At 42.4% G+C, this 21,018-nt stretch overlaps 2 protein-coding genes across 7 annotated transcripts in view; one reads left to right on the top strand and one right to left on the bottom strand.

The window, feature by feature from the left end:
* The window catches only part of efcab11 (EF-hand calcium binding domain 11), a 102,770-nt gene extending 98,611 nt beyond the window's left edge, over positions 1–4,159 (bottom strand). The window contains exon 1 of one of the 2 annotated variants that reach the window (XM_072568093.1): positions 3,729–4,159. In XM_072568093.1, coding sequence (XP_072424194.1) covers positions 3,729–3,806 — 78 coding nt within the window. In that variant the 5' untranslated portion in view covers positions 3,807–4,159. The remainder of the gene's footprint in view (positions 1–3,728) is intronic. The other variant, XM_072568094.1, reaches the window with a different exon arrangement.
* An 801-nt stretch (positions 4,160–4,960) lies between these two features.
* tdp1 (tyrosyl-DNA phosphodiesterase 1) overlaps positions 4,961–21,018 on the top strand; it is a 137,804-nt gene continuing 121,746 nt past the window's right edge. For 2 of the 5 annotated variants that reach the window (XM_072568083.1, XM_072568084.1), the window contains exons 1-2: positions 13,664–13,796; positions 13,943–14,599. In XM_072568083.1, coding sequence (XP_072424184.1) covers positions 13,679–13,796; positions 13,943–14,599 — 775 coding nt within the window. In that variant the 5' untranslated portion in view covers positions 13,664–13,678. Of the gene's footprint in view, positions 5,129–9,964; positions 10,294–13,663; positions 13,797–13,942; positions 14,600–21,018 lie in introns of those variants that run through there. The other 3 variants (XM_072568086.1, XM_072568087.1, XM_072568085.1) reach the window with 3 other exon arrangements.

The following is a 21,018-nucleotide window of genomic DNA, read 5'->3' as shown; positions in this document are numbered from 1 at the left end:
ATCCTCTTCCTGCCTTATCTCCATAACCCTTGACTCCACTATCTTTAAGAGCTCTATCCAATTCTTTCTTAAATGAATCCAGAGACTGGGCCTCCACTGCCCTCTGGGGCAGAGCATTCCACACAGCCACCACTCTCTGGGTGAAGTAGTTTCTCCTCATCTCTGTCCTAAATGGTCTACCCCGTATTTTTAAGTTGTGTCCTCTGGTTCGGCACTCCCCCATCAGCGGAAATATGTTTCCTCCTGCCAGAGTGTCCAATCCTTTCATAATCCTATACGTTTCAATCAGATCCCCTCTCAGTCTTCTAAACTCAAGGGTATACAAGCCCAGTCGCTTCAGTCTTTCCGTGTAAGGCAATCCTGCCATTCCAGGAATTGACCTCATGAACCTACGCTGCACTCCCTCAATAGCCAGAATGTCTTTCCTCAAATTTGGAGACCAGAACTGTACACAGTACTCCAGGTGTGGTCTCACCAGGGCCCTGTACAGCTGCAGAAGCACCTCTTTGCTTCTATACTCAATCCCTCTTGTTATGAAGGCCAGCATGCTATTAGCCTTCTTCACGACCTGCTGTACCTGCATGCTTGCCTTCATTGACTGGTGGACAAGAACACCCAGATCTCTCTGAACAGCCCCTTTACCTAATTTGATACCATTGAGGTAGTAATCTGCCTTCCTGTTCTTGCCACCAAAGTGGATAACCACACATTTATCCACATTAAACTGCATCTGCCATGCATCTGCCCACTCACCCAACTTGTCCAGGTCACCCTGTAATCTCCTAACATCCTTGTCACATTTCACCCTACCACCCAGCTTTGTATCATCAGCAAATTTGCTAATGTTATTGCTGATACCATCTTCTATATCATTTACATATATTGTAAAAAGCTGCGGTCCCAGCACGGATCCCTGCGGTACCCCACTGGTCACTGCCTGCCATTCCGAAATGGAGCCGTTAATCACTACCCTTTGTTTCCTATTAGCCAACCAATTCTCTATCCAATCTAGTACTTTGCCCCCAATACCGTGCGCCCTAATTTTACTCACTAACCTCTTGTGTGGGACTTTATCAAAAGCTTTCTGAAAGTCCAGGTACACTACATCCACTGGATCTCCCTCGTCCATCTTCCGAGTTACATCCTCAAAAAATTCAAGAAGATTAGTCAAGCATGATTTCCCCTTCATAAATCCATGCTGACTCTGTCCTATCCTGTTACTATTATCCAGATGTATGCTCAACCGAGGCCTCCATCTGTAAAATAAAGAACTCCACACCACTATTTCAAGGGACAGACCTGGTTAATATTTATCATTTTACCAACTAAGAGTTAGAGTAATATACCACAGAAACAAACCGGTCTGTCCAACTCGTCCATGTCCACCAAGTTTCCCAAAGTAAACTAGTCCTCTGCATTTGGCCCATATCCCTCTAAACCCTTACTCTTAACACACTTAGTCAAGTGCCTTTTAAACATTATAACTGTACCTGCATCCACCACTTCTGGCAGTTCATTCCACACACAACTACCCTCTGTATGAAAAAGCTGCCCCTCAGATCCCTTTTAAACTATTCTCCTCTCACCTTAAAAATATGTCGCCTAGTTTTGAACTCCCCCTCCCCACCAACCTAGGGAAAAGATCCTTGCTATTCACCTTATTTATGCCCCTCACAATTTTATAAACCTGTATAAGGTCACCCCTCAATCTCATACGCTCCATTGAAAAAAAGTTCCAGCCTATCCAACCTCCTTATAACTTAAACCCTCCAATCCTGGCAAATCACTCCTGAACCCTCTCCAATTTAATAATATCCTTCCCACAGTAGGGCCAGAACTGTATACAGTACTCCAAAAGTATCCTCACCAATGTCCTGTACAATCTCAACATGATGCCCTAATTCCTACACGCAACGATCTGAATCTAGCTAAATTGTACCATTAATTGAGGTCAAGTTGAGGCTTAACTTGCGTATTTTGGGTCTTATTTTGGTTGCTACATGCTGTGATCATACAATGGCTTTAAGAGGTGTATTTTGTCTTGCCTATTCTTAAAAAAAGGTTGAAACAGACGATGAGCAGTCTGTTCCAAGCCAATTAGGTAAACAGCTTGTGAGGCCTTGGGTGTTTTTCTTTAAGGGTGGAACAATAGAAGCAGCATGAAGGGGTGGGTTCAAGCTCCCACAGAACCAGGATTTTAGTTTAACTTTCAGCAGCTGTTGGGGTCTTGAAGCTAGATGTGGAAGTGATTATTCCTCTCTCTCAAAGAGAAAAACTAGAGTACTGTCTGCTGTGAGAATTGCATGAGACTATCTATTTTACAGAATTTGCATTTGCAAGGGGTGTGTTTTACTGGTTTCTATATCGAAACAGTTACTGTTTAGTAGGTAAATAATCTGTTATTCTGTAAAGTTTTCTAACAGAGTTAAACTATTCCAATTCTTCACTCTTTTGCTGTATTTTAACTACAGTGTAAGAATTAAGTGTGTTTTGCTTCAAGCCTGTTAGTTTGACAAATCGAACTGCATCTGGAACACAACACCCTCTAAAATACATTTGGGTCTATGTTATCTTAATATATTTTGAGGGGGTTTGGTCTGGTCCATAACAACGCAATAAAGTCTAAATAATTGTTTCAGTATTTGATTGTCTGTGAGATTTCTTAACAAGAAGGCAAATTAAAGGTAACTTATGCTAAGTTTAACCATAACATAGTGCATGAAACGCAGCAAGTTAATATGTAGGTACGCAAGCAAGTAGGATCGCGAATTGAATGGTAAGGTATATTGGGAGGGGAACTGAGTACAACAATAGGGAGATATGCTTTAGTTACACAGGTACTGGTGAGACTGTATCTAGAGGAACGTGTACAGTATTGATCTCCTTATTCAAGGAAGGATGTAAATATGTTTGGAGGCAGTTCAGAGAATGTTGACCAGACTAATATCTGGAACGGGTACAATATTCTGAAGACAGGATGGATGTAGAAAAGCTATTCCCTCTATACAGTTGCTGCTTAAAAATAAAGGGTTGCCCAATTAAGACAGAAAATAATTTTTTTCATAGGTTGAGTGTCTTTGGATCGTTCTCCTTTAAAAAGTGAAGGAAGCTGAGGCTTTGAGTACTTTAAGGCAGAAGTAGTTAGAAACTCTGGCAGTAGTGGGTCTCAAATGCATCCTCCATTGAGACTAGAAACAAAGTTCAGCATCTTCACTCACGTGACCGCAGTATGACAGAGTTAGATTCTTGATATGCACGGGGATGAGAGGACATTGGGTCTAGGCTGGATTGCAAAATGATCAGACTAGTCATAATTGTATCGAATGGTGAAGCAGGCTCAAGTACTCCTGCTCCTAATTGTACGGTCACATTTATCTCATTGCTGTTGTTGACATCTTACTGCCTGCAAATGGGTTGTGTTTTATTAAACACAACAACTATGTTCAAATGGACAGTGAAATGTTTCTGAATGTCTCAGGGCATCAAAAGCAATAAATAAATACAAGCTGAAAGATAATTGACAATGAAGGCAAAATCACTCCATTTGATTTAAAGTTGAGAGGTTTTACAGTTAAAACACCTTAATAGTGAGGAAATAACTATATTTATCGAGAAATAGATTCACCAGTTCCCCCAGGGAGCCCTGCTGTTTTGGAGATAGGATGTGGGAGAGCCCTGACAGTAAAAATGAAATGGTTTCTCTATCAACTGGGTTCAGTGCTACCTACCGTAACAAAGTGACATTTCTCCATGTCAGTGACTATCCTCTCTTCATCTGCAGTACAAAGCTGTGCTCGATACATCATATGTCCAGAAAGCAACAAGTCAGATCACACAAACTTGTTACCCTCACTCTCTCTGTTACAGATTTGACTCTCCTCTTCACTGTTATAATACTTATCCTCTCCTCTCAAATCTGTCCCCTCACTCCCATTGATACTCATTCATTCACAAACTCACTATTACTCTCACCCACACTCTTACTGACCTTGACTGTTACCCAGTCACGACCCTCAGTGTTACTCTCCACAACCCTCGCTGTTAACCTCTCCACTGTTATTCTAATTGGCCCTTACCCACACCCTCACTGTTTACTGTTATTCCCCCTGACCCCCACTGTTACTCACCCTCACTGTTACTATTATTCCCCTGACCCCCACTGTTACTGTTATTCCCCTGACACCCACCGTTACTCACCCCTCACCCTCACTGTTCCTGTTATTCCCCTGACCCCCACCGTTACTCACCCTCACTGTTACTGTTATTCCCCTGACCCCGACCGTTACTCACCCTCACTGATACTGTTATTCCCCTGACCCCCACCGTTACTCGCCCTCACTGTTACTGTTACTCCCCTAAACTTCACTGTTACTCTCCCTCACTGTTACTATTACTCCCCCTGATCCTCATTGTCGCTCTCCCTCACTGTTAGTATTACACCCCCGATCCTCTCAGTTATTCTCCCTCACTGTTGGTATTACTCCCCCTGTTAGTATTACTTCCCCTGATCCTCACTGTTACTCTCCCTCACTATTGCTATTACTCCCCCGATCCTCACTGTTACTCTCCCTTATGGTTATTATTACTCCCCCTCACTGAGTATTACCCCCCGATCCTCACAGTTACTCTCCCTGACTGAGTATTACTCCCTCTGATCCTCACTGTTACTCTCCCTGACTGAGTATTACTCCCTCTGATCCTCACTGTTACTCTCCCTCACTGAGTATTACTCCCCCTGATCCTGGCTGTTACTCTCCCTCACGGTTATTATTACTCCCCCTGATTCTCACTATTAATGTTTATCCCCAGCTCTGATCCTTCCGTTCTCAGGGAAGCACTTGCTTTTGTAATTTCCGCGCGACCGCATCCTCCTTCCTCATTGGATGATATTTAGATTGCACTTCCATTTATCACCTTCAGTGATTGGCCATTAGTTTAAAGGGATTGTCGTTGTCTGGAAGGGCTCTGGTGGTGAACAATTCCCACACGAGTTTGTACTGACAGGTTAACCTTACTGTAATCGCACAAACCTGTGTCTTTTTTACGACATCGTGCCAGTCTAAGACATTGCACAAGCAGAAATATTAATTTTCAGTCGCCTAAGGTCGTGCAATGTTAAAAGCTTAAGGTAAGGCCAAAACATTTATTGAGATTATCCACTGCCAACATAAACATCAAATAGAATGTAGAAAATTAATTACTGCACAGGAACAGGCCCTTCGGCCCACCATGTCTGTGCCGACCATGGTGCTATTCTAAATTAATCCCACCTGCCTGTACATGGTCCCTATCCCTCTATTTCCTGCCAGTTCATGTCTCTATCTAAATAGCACTTAAACATTGCAATCATATCTAGTTTGACCCTATCCCCTGGCAGTGTGTTCCAGGCACTGACCACCCTCTGTGTAAAAACTTTCCTCACCCATCTCTTTAAAATATTCTCCCTATTGCCTTAATGCCCCCAGTATTTGACATTTCTACCCTAGGAAAAAGACTCAGACTATCCAGCCTATCCATGCCTCTCATAATTTTACAGATTTCTATCACATTCTCCCACAGCCTCTGACGCACTAGCGAAAACAATCCAAGTCAATCCAAACAACATCCTGGAAAATTTCTTCTGCACCCTCTCCAGAGCCCCCACATCCTTCCGATAGTGTGGTGACCAGAACTATACAAAGTACTCCAAAGCTGGTCTGCCCAAAGTCTTTAAGTACAACACTTGCCAGCTTTTATATTCAGTGCTCCGACCAATGAAGGCAAGCAAGCTGTTTGCTTTCTTTACCATCTTGTCTACTTGTGTTACCAAGAGATGAGAAATATACTGACTATATTGTCATTGATATAAGTGATTTGGATATGAATATAGGGGGAATAGTTAGTAAGTTTGCATATGACACCAAAACTGGTGGTGTATTGGATAGCGAAAAAGGTAACCTCAGATTATAATGGGATCTTAAAAGATAAGAGTTTAATTTAGATACATCTGAGGTGTTGTATTTTGGTAAGGCAAATCGGGGCAGGACACATACACTTAATGATAGTCTTCTGGGGTTTGTTGCTGAACAAGGAAACCTTGGGGTACAGGTTCATAGTTCTTTGCAAGTGGGGTCGCAGTTAGACAGGGTAGTTAAGAATGAGTTTGGTACGATTACCTTTACTGGTCAGCGCATTGAATGCAGGAGTTGAGTTGTCATGTTACAGTTGTACAGGACATTGGTTAGGCCACTTTTGGAATACTGGTTTTAATTCTGGTCTCCTTGCTATAGAAAAGATGTTATTAAACTTGACAGGGTGTAGAAAAGATTTACAAGGATATTGTCGGGTGGAAGGTTTGAGTTAATATGGAGAGGCTGAATAGGCTGAGGTTATTTTCCCTGGACCATCAGAGGCTGAGGGGTGACCTTATAGAAGTTTAAAAGTCTGAGGGACATGGATAGCATAAATAGACAAGATCTTTTGCCAGGGTAGGAGAGTCCAAAACAACAGGACATAGGATTGAGGTGAAAGGGGAAAGATTTAAAAGAGACCTCAGGGGCAACTTTTTCACATAGAGGGTGTTGCATGCATAGAATGAGCTGCTAGATGAAATGGTGGCGGCTGGTACAATTATAACATTTAAAAGGCACCTGAATGAGTATATGAATAGGAAGGGTGGAGAGGGATATGGCAAATGGGACTAGGTCAGATTGGGATATCTGGTCAATGTGATGAGTTGGACTGAAAGGTCTATTTCTGTGCTGTAAAACTCTATGACTTAGCTTCCACCATCTTTTCAGGACAAGTATTACTATTTATTCTATTATAGTATTCTACGAAACTTTGAACAAATATTACTCATAATCCTCTCAGAGAAAAAAATTGCCTTACCTCTGTTTTAAATGTGACCCCTGATTTTTAAACAATGTCACCTCGTTCTACATTCTCCCTTAAGAAGAAACATCGTCTCCACATCCAATCTGCTGCAACCCTTTAGGAACTGATATGTTTCAATCAAGTCACCTCCTACTCTTCTAAACCTGAGCAGACCTAGTCTCTCCATCCTTTCCTCATAAGATAATCGTTTCACTCCAGTTATTTAGTAAACCTCTGAACTGCCCCTAACATATTTACATCCTTCCTGACCAATATTGTACACATTACTCCAGATGCAGTCTTGCCATTGCCCTATATAAGTGGGTCAGAAGTCACAAGACACCAGATTAAAATCCAGCAGGTTTATTTGAAATCACAAGCTTTCAGAACACTGCTCCTTTGTAGAGTGACTTCACCTGATGAAGAAGCAGCATTCCAAAAGCTTATGATTTAAAATAAACCTGTTGGGATTATAACCTGGTGTTGGGTGACTTCTGACTTTCTTCACACCGGTCCAACACTGGCACCTCCAAATCATGACTGGGTAACTAAAGCATAATCTCTCCACTTTTGTTCCCTTCTCAACAAATGATAACATTCTATCAGAACATAGAAGAGTACAGCACAGTATAGGCCCTTCGGCCCACGATGTTGTGCCGAGCATTTATCTTAATCTGAGATTAGCTTTCCGAATTACTTGCTGTATCTGCATACTAATCTTCTGCAATTTATACACAAGGACACCTATATCCCTCTGTATTTCTGAGCTCTGTAATCTCTCACTATTTAGATTAAATGCTTTCTCTCTAACTTCCTGCCAAATTGATAATTCTGTATTTTTTGAACATTACTCCATTCGCCACGTCTTTGCGCTCTCACTGAACCTATCAATAACTTTTTGTAATCCCTTTGTCCTCTTCACAACTTACATTATTATCTATCTCCGTATTATCAACAACCACATCGATGGTCCCTTTATCCAAATCATTCATATAAACTGTAAAGAGTTAAGGCCCCATCATTGACCCCTGTCACACACCCCTATCAGCTTGAAAAAAAAACTTCTTTCTGGTTCATGTTAGCTAGCCTGTCTTTTATCCAAGCCAACATGTTACCACCTACACCATCGGAGTTTATTTTCCACAATAACCTATGATGTGGCACCTTATCATATGCCTTCTGGAAATCCAAGTCCAACGCATCCACCAATTCCCTTTTATCAATAGCATATGTGATCTTTTCAGAGAACTCCAATAGTTAGGTCAAACATGATTTTTGCTTTCACAAAATCATGTTGACTTTGTCCAATAACCCTGAATTTATGCAAGTGCCCTGTTATAACTTATTTAATAACAACTTCCAACATTTTCCCTGTGATAGATATTATGCAAACTGGCCTGTTGTTTCTGGCTTTCTGTCTTCCTTTTCGAATAAAGGATTGGAATTTGCTATCTTCCAAACTAGTGGACTTTCCCTTAATTAAGGGATTTTCGAAAATTAAAACCAACACATCAACTATTTCAATAGCTACTTTTTTAAAGTCCCTCAGATGAAGTCCATCAGAACCAAGGCACTCATCTGCCACTGATCCAATAATTTACTCAGTACCACCTCACTGGTGAATGTGCGGTTCCTGAGTTTTCCCTCCTTCAACTTCCTGATTTACTGGTTGCTTCTGGAATATTACTTGTATCCACCATAGTGAAGACTGATGCAAAACATCTGCTACATTCATCTGCCCATTTCCTTATTTCCATTATTAATCAGCTTTCCCATCAGGCCAATGCTCACTTTATTAAGTCTCCGTTAAATTTCATAGAAGCTCTTACTGTCTGTCAACCTTTAAGTTTTTCTTTATCAGTAATTGAAGAGATTCGGGCACTACTTAAATTCATTTATATAACCAGGAGTTGCATTTTAAAAATAGAAAGAAAAATACTCTACCATTTGGGTCGAGATCCTGGAACTCTCTCCTTCACAACATTGACTAAATAAACTGAAGCAGTTCAAGACGGCAACTCACCTTCAGGATGGTCAGTGACACCCATGAGTGACTTTAGAAAAAGTGCTCTTCATAATTACCATTTTCATAACTAAGTCCTCCTGGGCTGTATTTTGAAGCCATTTTTGGTGCATAGGGTCACAGTGACTGCAGATTAGAGAAAGTTTAATTTAATTTAGTGCGGCACGGTGGCACAGTGGTTAGCACTGCTGCCTCACAGCACCAGAGACCTGGGTTCAATTCCCGCCTCAGGCAACTGACTGTGTGGAGTTTGCACATTCTCCCCGTGTCTGCGTGGGTTTCCTCCACAGTCCAAAGATGTGCAGGTCAGGTGAATTGGCCATGCTAAATTGCCCGTAGTGTTAGGTAAGGGGTAGATGTAGGGGTATGGGTGGGTTGCGCTTCGGCGGGGCGGTGTGGACTTGTTGGGCCGAAGGGCCTGTTTCCACACTGGAAGTAATCTAATGTGGGCTGCCTTATTTGACGGCCAAAATAAATACAATTTTCCTGAGCACTTTACAGTCAATGAAGTACATTTAGTGCAGCCCCTCACTGTTGTAATACAGTTAAAAATCACACAACACCAGGCTATAGTCCAACAGATTTATTTGGAACCACAAGCTTTCAGAGCGTGCTGCTCCTTCATCAGGTAGCTAGTGGGGCAGGACCATAAGACACAAAATTTATCTCAAAAGATTACAGTGTCATGCAACTGAAATGATGTGTTGAACAAACCTAGAAAACTGAACTGCATTTTTTTAAACTTTGTCCACCCCAGTCCAACACTGGTTCCTCCCCATCATGTTGTAATATCGGATGCACAGCAGCCAATTTCATGCACAGTAATCTCCCATAATTAGCAATGGATAAAAACCAAATGATCTGTTTTTGATAAACGATTAAATATTGACTGGGGATAACCTCTCTGCTTTGCAAAAGGGTGCGTGGGGATGCACTAGTTGTCCATGCATTAGTTTAACTTCTCACGCACAAGTTTGCATCTCCTCCCTCCACTGCAGCGCTTATTCAGCTGTGATACTTGTGTTCAGAGCGGGGGCTGGAGTGGGACTTCAATCTGGGAATACTAGCCAATGTGCTTGATTTTTCAGAACAAGACACACACACACACACACACACACAGAGGGAGAGGGAAAGATTAAAGCACTCCTATTCTCGAAGCAAACTCGGCGAGTTCAACTTCAGATGAGAGTAGCCGCGTTTCTCATTGTTAACGGGTTGCAAGAGATGAGTCGGGAAGTTGAAATGAGGGCGATAGGACCTGGGGGGGCAACGGCAGGGAAGGTTCCCGGACTGCGTTCGAAAGACGGGTCGTCCTCCCGGGCCACGTTCTGAAGCAGATTGGATACATTGTGTGGATACAGCAAATTGATACATTGTGTCGGAGCGTCTGAAGGTTAGATACAGTTTCATTCAAGGTGGGCTGCAGCAGTCCAAATAAATCCGGTTCAGACCTCAATCCCACGACAACTCTGTCAGCTCGCAACGGGGTTTTCTACTTCCCTAACTCAGGCGTGCGCTGCTTTTCGACCCATTGCACCCCAACTACCGGGGGCCATTTCTTCTTTATGCTTCGCAGTGTGTGTGTGCTTTGTCTGGTGTAAGACGGAAGGTACCTGAGACTCGACAAAAGAAAACAGGCTGGACTTTAGGAAAAATATTGCTAATATTGGCCCGAGACTGTCTAAACGATATATCCTCGGTTGGCGATTTTTCAGTTCAGGGCACTAAATGTACTGCACCAGGCAGCGACTGTCCGCTGTTTTTAATAATTGGTTTCTGGAGAGAGAGAGAGAGACGCATAAATGGGGTTAAGTTAGTTGAGGTTCTCTTGGACGATCGGTGTTGATGTACAATACACAAATTGGAAAGGGTCCCCATTATTTCTGATTGACTCCAGGTAGCTAATGGTGCGCCCATTCCAGGGCAAGGCCAGATTCCTAGTTTTAATTAGACCAGCGGCAGTCTGATGCCTCAGTACAATAGTCTTCAGTCCCACTCCCAGCCCCAATTGCAGCAGAGCAGGGGTTTCACCAAACTGAAAGAAATACCAGTTAAACACAGTCATTGTTGCCTCACAAACCTCATTGAGTTATTTGAGAAAGATGACTAAACAGGTGGGTGAGGGTAAAGCCATTGAAGTGGTGTATATGGATTTCATTAAGGCATTTGTTAAGGTACCCCACGGTAGGTACTGCACAAAATACAGAGGCGTGGGATTGAGTGTGTTTTAGCAGTTTGGATCAGAAATTGTCCAACTGAAAGAAGACAGAGGGTGGTGGTTGATTGAAAATGTTCATCCTGGAGTTCAGTTACTAGTGGTGTACCACAAGGATCTGTTTTGGGGCCACTACTGTTCATGATTTTTATCAACGACCTGTATGAGGGTGGAGAAGGATGGGTTAGTAAATTTGCAGATGACACTAAGGTCGGTACAGTTGTGGATAGTGCCAAAGGATGTTGTAGGTTACAGAGGGACAGAGATAAGCTACAGAGCTGAGCTGAGATGTGGCAAATGGAGTTTAATGCGGACAAGTGTGAGGTGATTCACTTTGGAAGGACTAACAGGAATGCAGAATACTGGGCTAACGGTAAGATTCTTGGTAGTGTAGATAAGCAGAGAGATCTCGATGTCCATGTCCATAGATTCCTCTGAGTTGCCACCCAGGTTGATAGGTCTTTTAAGAAGGCATACGGTGTGTTAGCTTTTATTAGTAGAGGGATCGAGTTTCGGAACCATGAGGTCATGCTGCACTTGGAGTATTGCTTGCAGTTCTGGTCACCGCATTATAGATTAGATTAGATTATTTTGATTAGATTACTTAGTGTGGAAACAGGCCCTTCGGGCCAACAAATCCACACCGACCTGCCGAAGCGCAGCCCACCTATACCTCTACATTTACCCCTTCACCTAACACTACAGGCAATTTAGCATGGCCAATTCAACTGATCTGCACATCTTTGGACTATGGGAGGAAACCCACTTAGACACGGGGAGAATGTGCAAACTCCACACAGTCAGTCACCTGAGCTGGGAATTGAACCTGGGGTCTCTGGTGTTGTGAGGCAGCAGTGCTAACCACTGTGCCACCGTGCTGCCCATTATAGGGAGGATGTGGAAGCTTTGGAAAGGGTTCAGAGGAGATTTAATAGGACGTTGCCTGGTGTGGAGGGAAGGTCTTATGAGGAAAGGCTGAGGCTGTTTTCGTTAGGGAGAAGAAAATTGAGAGGTGACTTAATTGAGACATGTAAGATAATCAGAGGGTTAGATAGGTTGGGCAGTGAGAGCCTTTTTCCTTGGGTGGTGATGGCTAGCTTGAGGGGTGATAGATATGGGACAGATATCAGAGAGTAATAGGGGCATGGAACACACTGCCTGCAACTGTTGCAGACTTGCCAACTTTAAGGGCATTTAAAAGATCATTCGAGAGGCATATGGACAAGAATGGAATAGTGTGGATTAGATGGGCTTCAGTTTAGTTTCACATGGGCCTGTTCTGCGCTGTAATGTTCTATGTTCTATGAGTTGTGGGCTGATACTCCCTTACCACATGATTTGGCCACTGTCATCTTGCTGTGCATTATTGATAGGATATAAGAGCAGAAGCAGGACATTCAGCCCATCTGGCTGTTTTACCATTCAATTACATCATGGTCGATCTGACCATCCACAACTCCACTTCGCTGCCTTTTATCCACATAATCCTAGATTCCATCACTGATTAAAAATCTATGTCAGCCTTCATCAAAAACAAATCACTCAGACATTATCCCATTGCTGTTTGTAGGAGATTACTGAGCATAAAATTGGCTGCTGTGTATCCTATATTACAACAATGAAGGGCTGCACTTCAAAGAGTACATCATTGACTGTAAAATACTCACATACATTGTATGTATTTTGGCCGTCTAATCTGCAGTCACTCCAAAACAAAGGGGCAATCAGCCTCAATAGCCCTTTGTGAGGGAAAAAAATCCTCTAGTCTCTGTTTTAAGTGTGAAACTCCTTATTTTGAGATTATGCAGTCTGGTCCAAGACTCTTCCACAGGGGAAGCAACCTTTCTACATTTACCCTCAAAGAATCCTGTATTTTCAAAAAGGCCTCCTTTGTTCTTCTAAACTCCACAGAGTGCAGGCCCAACCTACTCAACCTGTCCTCATGAGAGAGTCCAGCCATACCATCTGTCAACCTAATGAACCTTCCCTTGACTGTCTCCAATGCCAGCCTATCTTTCCTTAGCTAAGATATTTTACAAGATGATTAGGGGTTTAGATAGGGTTGACCATGAGAACCTTTTTCCACGTATGGAGTCAGCTATTACGAGGGGGCATAGCTTTAAATTAAGGGGTGGTAGGTATAGGACAGATGTTAGGGGTAGATTCTTTACTCAGCGAGTCGTGAGTTCATGGAATGCCCTGCCAGTAGCAGTGGTGGACTCTCCCTCTTTATGGGCATTTAAACGGGCATTGGATAGGCATATGGAGGATAGTGTGCTAGTGTAGGTTAGGTGGGCTTGGATCGGTGCAACATCTGGGGCCAAAGGGCCTGTACTGCGCTGTATTTTTCTATGTTCTATGTATCCGGTATTCCAGACTGACTAGTGGCCTGACTAGTGCCTTGCATAGTTTTCACATGACCTCCCAACTTTTATATTCCATTCCCTTTGAAATAAAGGCCAACATTCCACTTGCTTTTCCCTATTACTTGCTAAACCTGGAAACTAGCACTTTGTGATTTTTGCATGAGGACCCCCAAATCCTCCTGTGCTGCAGCTTTCTGCAGTCTTTCTCCAGTTCGGGTCATGGAGATGTTCAGCTCCTCATTCTACCTGTCAAATTGCAGAAGTTCGCATTTTCCCACATTTTATTCCATCTGCCAAGTTTCTGTGCACTTGCCGGTTGGCTTGCTGCATTCCAAGTGTAAGTATATATTAAGAAGAATGTCATTGGCTCATTGGAAAGCATTTTGGGATGTTTTGGGGTTCAGAAGAGTGGGTAATAAGTGCAAGTCTTTTCTTTAGTTTTAACTCTCTCATTCCTTCTTCACTGCCATCCTCCCCCAACAGTAAAAGGCATGTCTAGTGGAGTGAGCAAAGTACAGAGTCAGCATGGGAGGTGGACGGTGTCGAGCAGTGATGAGGAAGATGCCAAGCCTTCCCGGCCAACAGGAGGCCTCCTCCCACTCCCACAGTCTGTCAGGAAAGACTATGTGTCAGACTCGGACGAGACGATAGTGGATGAGGGAGAGTTGGAGGTATTTCAGTCTGGCCAGGGCAATGCTGCCTCCAGCAGTGGACATTCAGGATTCACTCATTCCAGGCTTCAGACGTCCACTGCTGGCAAAGCAAGACAGGAATGCTCTGTGACCCCTGCCCGGCGCCCCTCTCCTGCTGTCAAACGGCCCAGACCCTCACCTGAATCGGGTTGGGGGGTCTCCAGCAGTGATGAGGAGCCTGACGTCAAAGCAAGTGATCGGCAGATCAAACAGGAGTCAGTCGACCAAGCAAACCCTGGTCAGACAGAGAAAAAACCACGCCTGGAAGAGACAGACTATCCTTCTTCCTCGGTCAGTTCAAAAGCGACTTGGCGACCCAAACTGGAGAGTGTCTCTGAGCCCTTAGACAAGTGGGATATGCTGGAAAAAGCTAAGAATTTCAGCTTTTATCTGACCAAAGTCTCAGGCATCCCAGCCAAGGCCAATTGTGGAGCCCTTCATATAAAAGGTAAGATGGATGTTTTAAACCATTTTTGAATCAAAGGTAATTCCCTGGACGTGGAAATTCACTCTCCAGCTCATAGAGACAAGTTCCCATTCTACCTTTTGGTGACGGTAAGAGCAAAGCAAAGCAGTTATTTAGTTTAAAACAAATGCAGAAATACTGAACAGGTCTGGCAGCATCTATAGAGAGAAAAATAGAGTTAACATTTTGAGTCTAATATGACTCTTTTTCAGAGCCGAAGAAAATCCACATACTCCAGATTCAATGAGATGAGGTAAGAAGCAGGATTAATAAAGGGGAAACAGTGGATGTGATATATCTGGATGTTCAAAATAAGGTGCCACACATGAGGTTACTTAATAAGTCTCTATGGTGTTGGATATATTTACATGGATAAAGGATTGGCTAGCTAATAGAAAGCAGACAAAAGGGGGGCATTTTCGGGATGGCAACCTGTAACTAATAGAGTGGCAATGAGATTAATGCTGGGGCCACATTCATTTACAATGTATTAATGACTTGAATAATGAAAATAAGTGCATTGCAGTCAAGTTTGCAGCTGACTGAAAATGTAGTTGGGAAGGAAAGTGGTGAGGATGGCACAAAGAATCTGCAGAGGGATATAGTAAGACGCTTCCTCCTCTATAGTTAAGTGATTGGGCAAAAACCTGGCAGAATATAATGAGGGAAAATGTGAGGTCATGCACTTTGGCAGGAAGAAGACAGAAGCTGAATACCATGTAAATGGAGAAAAACTGCAGAAAGCTACAGAACAGAGGGATTTGAGAGTTCCCTTCCACGAATGAGAAGGAAAACTAATATCCAATCTGAGCAGGTAATAAGAAAAGCAAATGGGGATGTAGGTCTTCATTTTAAGGGGAGTAGAATATAAAAGTAGGGTGGTTTTGGTAAAACTATTAGTCAGATCACAGCTGGAATACTGTAAACAGTTCTCAGAAAATATTTCTGAGAAAAGATGTACCTGCATTAGAGGCAGTCTGGAGAAGTTTCACTCGGCTGATATCAGGTATGGAAGGACATGTTTTGTGAAGAGAATTCCAGTAAGTTGGGTCGATACTCATTGGCGTTTAGAAGAATGAGAAGTGACTCTGTTGAAATGAGCAAGACTCGACGGGGCAGATGTGGAGAGATTGTTTCCTCTCTGGGAGAGTCTAGGATTAGAGGGCGTAATCTTAGAATAAGGAGTCACACATTTAAGACAGAGATAAGGAGGAATTTCTTCTCTAAAGGTAGTGAATCTGTGGAATTCTTAACTACAGAGGGGTGTTGAGGCTTAGTCATCATAGGCGGAGTCAGATTTTAAATCAGTAAGGGAACTCAAGGTTGTGGGAAAAAGGCAGGAAAGTGGAGTTGAGGATTGTCAGACTAACCATGATCTCATCGAATGGCACAGCAGAATTGAGGGGCTGAATGGCCTGCTTGTCCTCCTAAGTCTTGAGATGCTCTGAAGCTGACCTTGAAGTGATGCAGCATTGACATTCATGACTCACAATTAGTCTGGTTATTTAAGACTTCACTCTTTATTTCTTCATATGGCTGGGTATAGAATGTCCAGGAACACAGAAGTTGAGCACTTCATATTCCTCAGAGGAGCTGCACAAATGGCTGAAAACAAAGACATTTTAATACTGTTTTTAAAGAAGGGCACAGGCTATGATCGCATTGTACATCCAAACAGTTACCAATCAATACATGATATTGCTTTTGCAAGGTTTTTGAAGGTTTGTAGCTCAGGTTGAGATTTAGGGTGTAGGTTTGCTCGCTGAGCTGTGGGTTTGATATCCAGACGTTTCATTACCTGGCTAGGTAACATCATCAGTGGCAACCTCCAAGTGAAGCGAAGCTGTTGTCTCCTGCTTTCTATTTATATCTTTCTCCTGGATGGGATGGTGATGTCATTTCCTGTTCGTTTTCTGAGGGGTTGATAGATGGCATCTAGATCTATGTGTTTGGTTACAAGATAGAAGAGGCATTTAACATCATCAACAACTCACTCACAGGCATAAAGTTCACCAAGGAGGAAGAAACCGACAACAAACTCGCATTCCTGGACGTCACAGTCGAAAGAAAGGACAACGGAGAACTACAAACCTGTGTATATAGAAAACCAACAAACACTGACCAAATACTTAACTACACCAGCAACCATCCCAACACACACAAACGAAGCTGTATCAGAACACTATTCCAACGAGCCACCAAACACTGCAGCACAGACAAACTTTGGAAGACAGGGGAGAACCACCTATACAACGTGTTCAAGAAGAACGGATACTCAAAAAATACAGTCCACAGATTCCTCAAGAACAAACCACGACAAGCAGACCAAACACAGCCAGAAACCCTAACCACCTTACCATACATCAAAGAAGTCTCAGAAATGACAGCCAGACTACTGAGACCCCTTGGAATCCTAGTAGCACACAAACCCACCAACACTCTCAAACAAAAACTAACAAACTTAAAAGACCCAGTACATCCCATGGACAAAACCATGCAAGATTCCATGCAAGGACTGCCACAAACACGACATAGGACAAACAGGAAGAAAGTTAGCCACCAGGATACACGAACACCAGCTAGCCACAAAAAGCCACGACCCTCTCTCTCTCGTAGCCCTACACATGGATGAAAAAAGCTACCATTTCGACTGGGACAACACATCTATCCTGGGACAGGCTAAGCAAAGACATGCCAGAGAATTCCTAGAGGCCTGGCACTCCAACCACAATGCCATAAACAAACACATAGATCTAGATACCATCTATCAACCCCTCAGAAAACAAACAGGAAATGACATCACCACAAACCCCAGGAACCCCATCCAGGAGAAAGATATAAATAGAAAGCAGGAGACAACAGCTTCGCTTCACTTGGAGGTCACCACTGATGATGTTACCTAGCCAGGTAATGAAAGGTCTGGATAACAAACCTGCAGCTCAGCAATAAATGATATTGCTTTATTTGACAGTTACTTGGTCCAACGACATTTCCTGGGAACCAACTTTGTTTTCCAACACTTAGGCCACTCTTATCTCATGAACCGAGCCACTGCACCTGAAGGCCAGTCAGGATGGCTAATGCTGTCTTAACTAGTCAAGTTATTTCTGTGCTTTAAAGGGCACATTGTCTGCTAATCTCTGTTGAAGCAGACTGTGGTTAGTCACTTATGCAGCTCTAGCAGAATTAGCAGTTAACAACTTAAAAGGCATTTTATGCAGCTTTAGCAGAATTGACCATTTGCCATTTTATTTGCATTGATAAGCCATCTTGTTGCCACCTAGATTATTAAGAGCATCTGTTAAGTGGTTGTCCCTGACTACAGCTAGTCACCTTAGCCTGTATTCAGGTTTCAGATTCTCACATTCATACCCATCCTAAAGTGTGGTGTCCAGGACTTCACACAATACTCCGTCCGAAATATAACAAGAGTCCCATTTAGGTTTAAACTCCGCTCCCCCCCTACAATCTTGTACACTGCCACATACCCATGAAGCTTAGAATATGATCTATTAAGAGTCCCGCTTCTGTAAAAATGCCCTCCGATCTCTCTCTGCTCCAGCACACCCTTTAACGTATTTATATAAAATTTATAACTATATTTTATACTGTCTCTCCATGATTTTTCTAGTAAAATATCATTTCATGCTTTTGTGCATTGAACTTCATCTGTCACCAAACTGCCCATTCCATCAATTTGTAAATGTCCTTTGGAGTTCTACATTGTCCTCATAGTTAGCAATATTCCCAAGGTATGTATTGTCCTCAAACTTTGAAATTGACTTCTGCACATCAAGCTCTAGATCATTTATTTATATCAGTTAAAGCAAGGTCCCAAAACTAACTCTTGGGGAACTCCATGACAAATCTTCCTACAGCCCAAAAGACCATTTATCATTACTTTCTATCTGCTATCCTCCAGCCAGTTTGTAACCATGTTGTTACTATCCATTTTATTCAATGAGCTGGACCTTTCCTCAGAAGTCTATTACGTGATACTCTACCTAATGCCCTTTTATAAGTTCACATCCACAATATTATCAATACAGTTTGTTATCTTTTCAAAAAAGTTCAGCAGGTTAGTTTGACAAGAGTTTCCCCTTCTTGATTCGGAACTATCTACCATTGAGGTGTTCATGCTGGGTGTCAGAAACCAAAGGCACTGGTGGTTTAAAGAAACCTCAGAAATAGGAGTAGGAGAACTCAAACATCAGCCGTTCAGATTTCAAGCCTGCTTCCCCATTCAGTGAGACCATGGACGATCTTCTACTTCAACACCATTCTCCTGCAGTTTCCTTGTATCTCCTGATGTGTTCAACATGTAGAAATGTATCAATCTCTTTCGTGAACATAATCAATGCTCCTACCTCCCAAATAGACTGCACGTTCACCATTCACTGAGTGAGCGGAATCCTCCCAATCCCGCATCTAAAGCCTCTGCCTTTTATTTTGAGATACTGTCTCAGAAAATGCTCAAACCCTCCTGTAATAAAGGCCAACACACCACTTCCTTATCCAATTGCTTATTGTACTTGCTTGTTAACTTTCAGTGATTGATGAGCGTGGACACTCAAGTCCCCTTGAGGTTCAACATTTCCCAGCTTCTCTCAATTTAGGAAATACTGTGTATTTCTGTGTTTTTGCCCAACCAAAGTGGATAACTGCACATTCCCAAATTCCTTTTTGTTCATGTAACCTCTCCAGAAATCCCCTTGACATGTCTTTGCATTCTCCTAACAGCTTACACTTCCATCGAGTTATGTGTCATTTACAAACTTGGAAAAACATAGAAATATAGGAGGAAGAGGTGGCCATTCTGCCCTTTGAGCCTGCTGCACCACTAATTACAATCATGGCTGATCATTCAACTCAGTAGCCTAATTCTGTGTTTTCCCCATAACCTTTGATTCCATTCACCCAAAGTGCTATATTTAACTGCCTCTTGAATACATTCAATGCTTTGGCATCAAATGCTTCTTGTGGTAATGAATTCCACCAGCTCACCACTCTTTGATGAAGAAATATCCATCCTAAATGGTCTAACCAAATTCCTCAGACTGTGATCCCTGGTTCTGGACACACTCACCAACGGGAGCATCGTCCCTGCATCTACCCTGTCTAATCCTGTTAAAATCTTTTAAGTCTCTATGAGATCCTCCCCCAGTTGTCTGAATTTCAGCGAAATCCTAACCAAGTTAACCCCTCCTCATACATCAGTCCCGCCATCCCTGGAATCAGCCTGGTAAACCTTCGCTACACTCCCTCGAGAGCAAGAGCATCCTTCCTCAGAAAAGGAGACCAAAACTGCACATAATATTCTCGGTTTGATCTCATCAAGACCCTGTACAACTGCAACAACACATCCCTGCTCCTGTACTCGAAACCTCTCGCAATGAAGGCCAACATTTAAATATTACATTTAATCCTCAAGTCCAAATCATTGATGTTGATTGTGAATATTTGGGAGCCAAACCTTATGATAACTCACTAATCACAGTCTGACTTCATGAAAATGACCGGTTCATTCTTATTTTTTGTTTGATGTCTATTAACCATTTCTAAATCCATGCCAATATATTCCCCCAATCCCATGTACTATAATTTTGATTACTGACCTTTTTGTGTGAGAACTTATCTGAAACTTTGTGAAAGTCTAAGTATAGCACAACCATCAGCTTCCCCTTTGTCTGTTCTACTAGTTAGATCTTTAAAGAACTCCCTACAGGTTTGCTAAATGTGATTTCCCTTTCAGAAATTCATGTTGACTCTGCCTAATTCTGCCATTATTTTCTTAGGGTCCTGTAATCACATCTTTAATAGATTTTAGCATTTTTCCATAAGACTAATGTCAGACTAACAAGTCTCATTCCATTCTCTGTTCCTCCTTTCTTAACTAGTGGGGTTACATTTGCCACTTTTTAATCTGTAGGAACCATTCCAAAGAATTTAGAAAGATAGCTACCAAATTTATCTAATATCTCTACAGCCACCGCTTTCAGCGCTAGGTCCAAAGGAATTATCCACTTTGAGTCCCATTAATTTCTCTAGTTTTTTTTACCTAATGCCAATACAGTACATCCTTCATATCAGTCCCTTGATTCTCCTTTATTTCTGGGACTTTTTCAGTGAAGGCAGATACAGTGTGTTTGTTTAGCTTTCTCTTCTATTTCTTTATCCCCAGCTACGCACTTCCCTGACTCCACTTGTAATAGATCTATACTTTTGCGCATGAATATATTTCAAGAAATGTGAATTACATATGTTTGTTTACAGTTATTATGGCAGAAAAGGAGGCTATTTGGCCCATTTTTTGCAGAGCATTCCAAATTCTTCCTTTGATGTTATTTTTTCTTTGGTCTTGTAAATTGCCTCTTTATTAGCATGTTACTAAGAGAAAACAA

The sequence above is a fragment of the Chiloscyllium punctatum genome, chromosome 4, assembly GCF_047496795.1.
Source record: "Chiloscyllium punctatum isolate Juve2018m chromosome 4, sChiPun1.3, whole genome shotgun sequence".
NCBI classification, from domain to species: Eukaryota; Metazoa; Chordata; class Chondrichthyes; order Orectolobiformes; family Hemiscylliidae; genus Chiloscyllium; species Chiloscyllium punctatum.
Note: the sequence above shows the minus strand (reverse complement) of the source record. Positions and strands in the feature narration are given on the sequence as shown.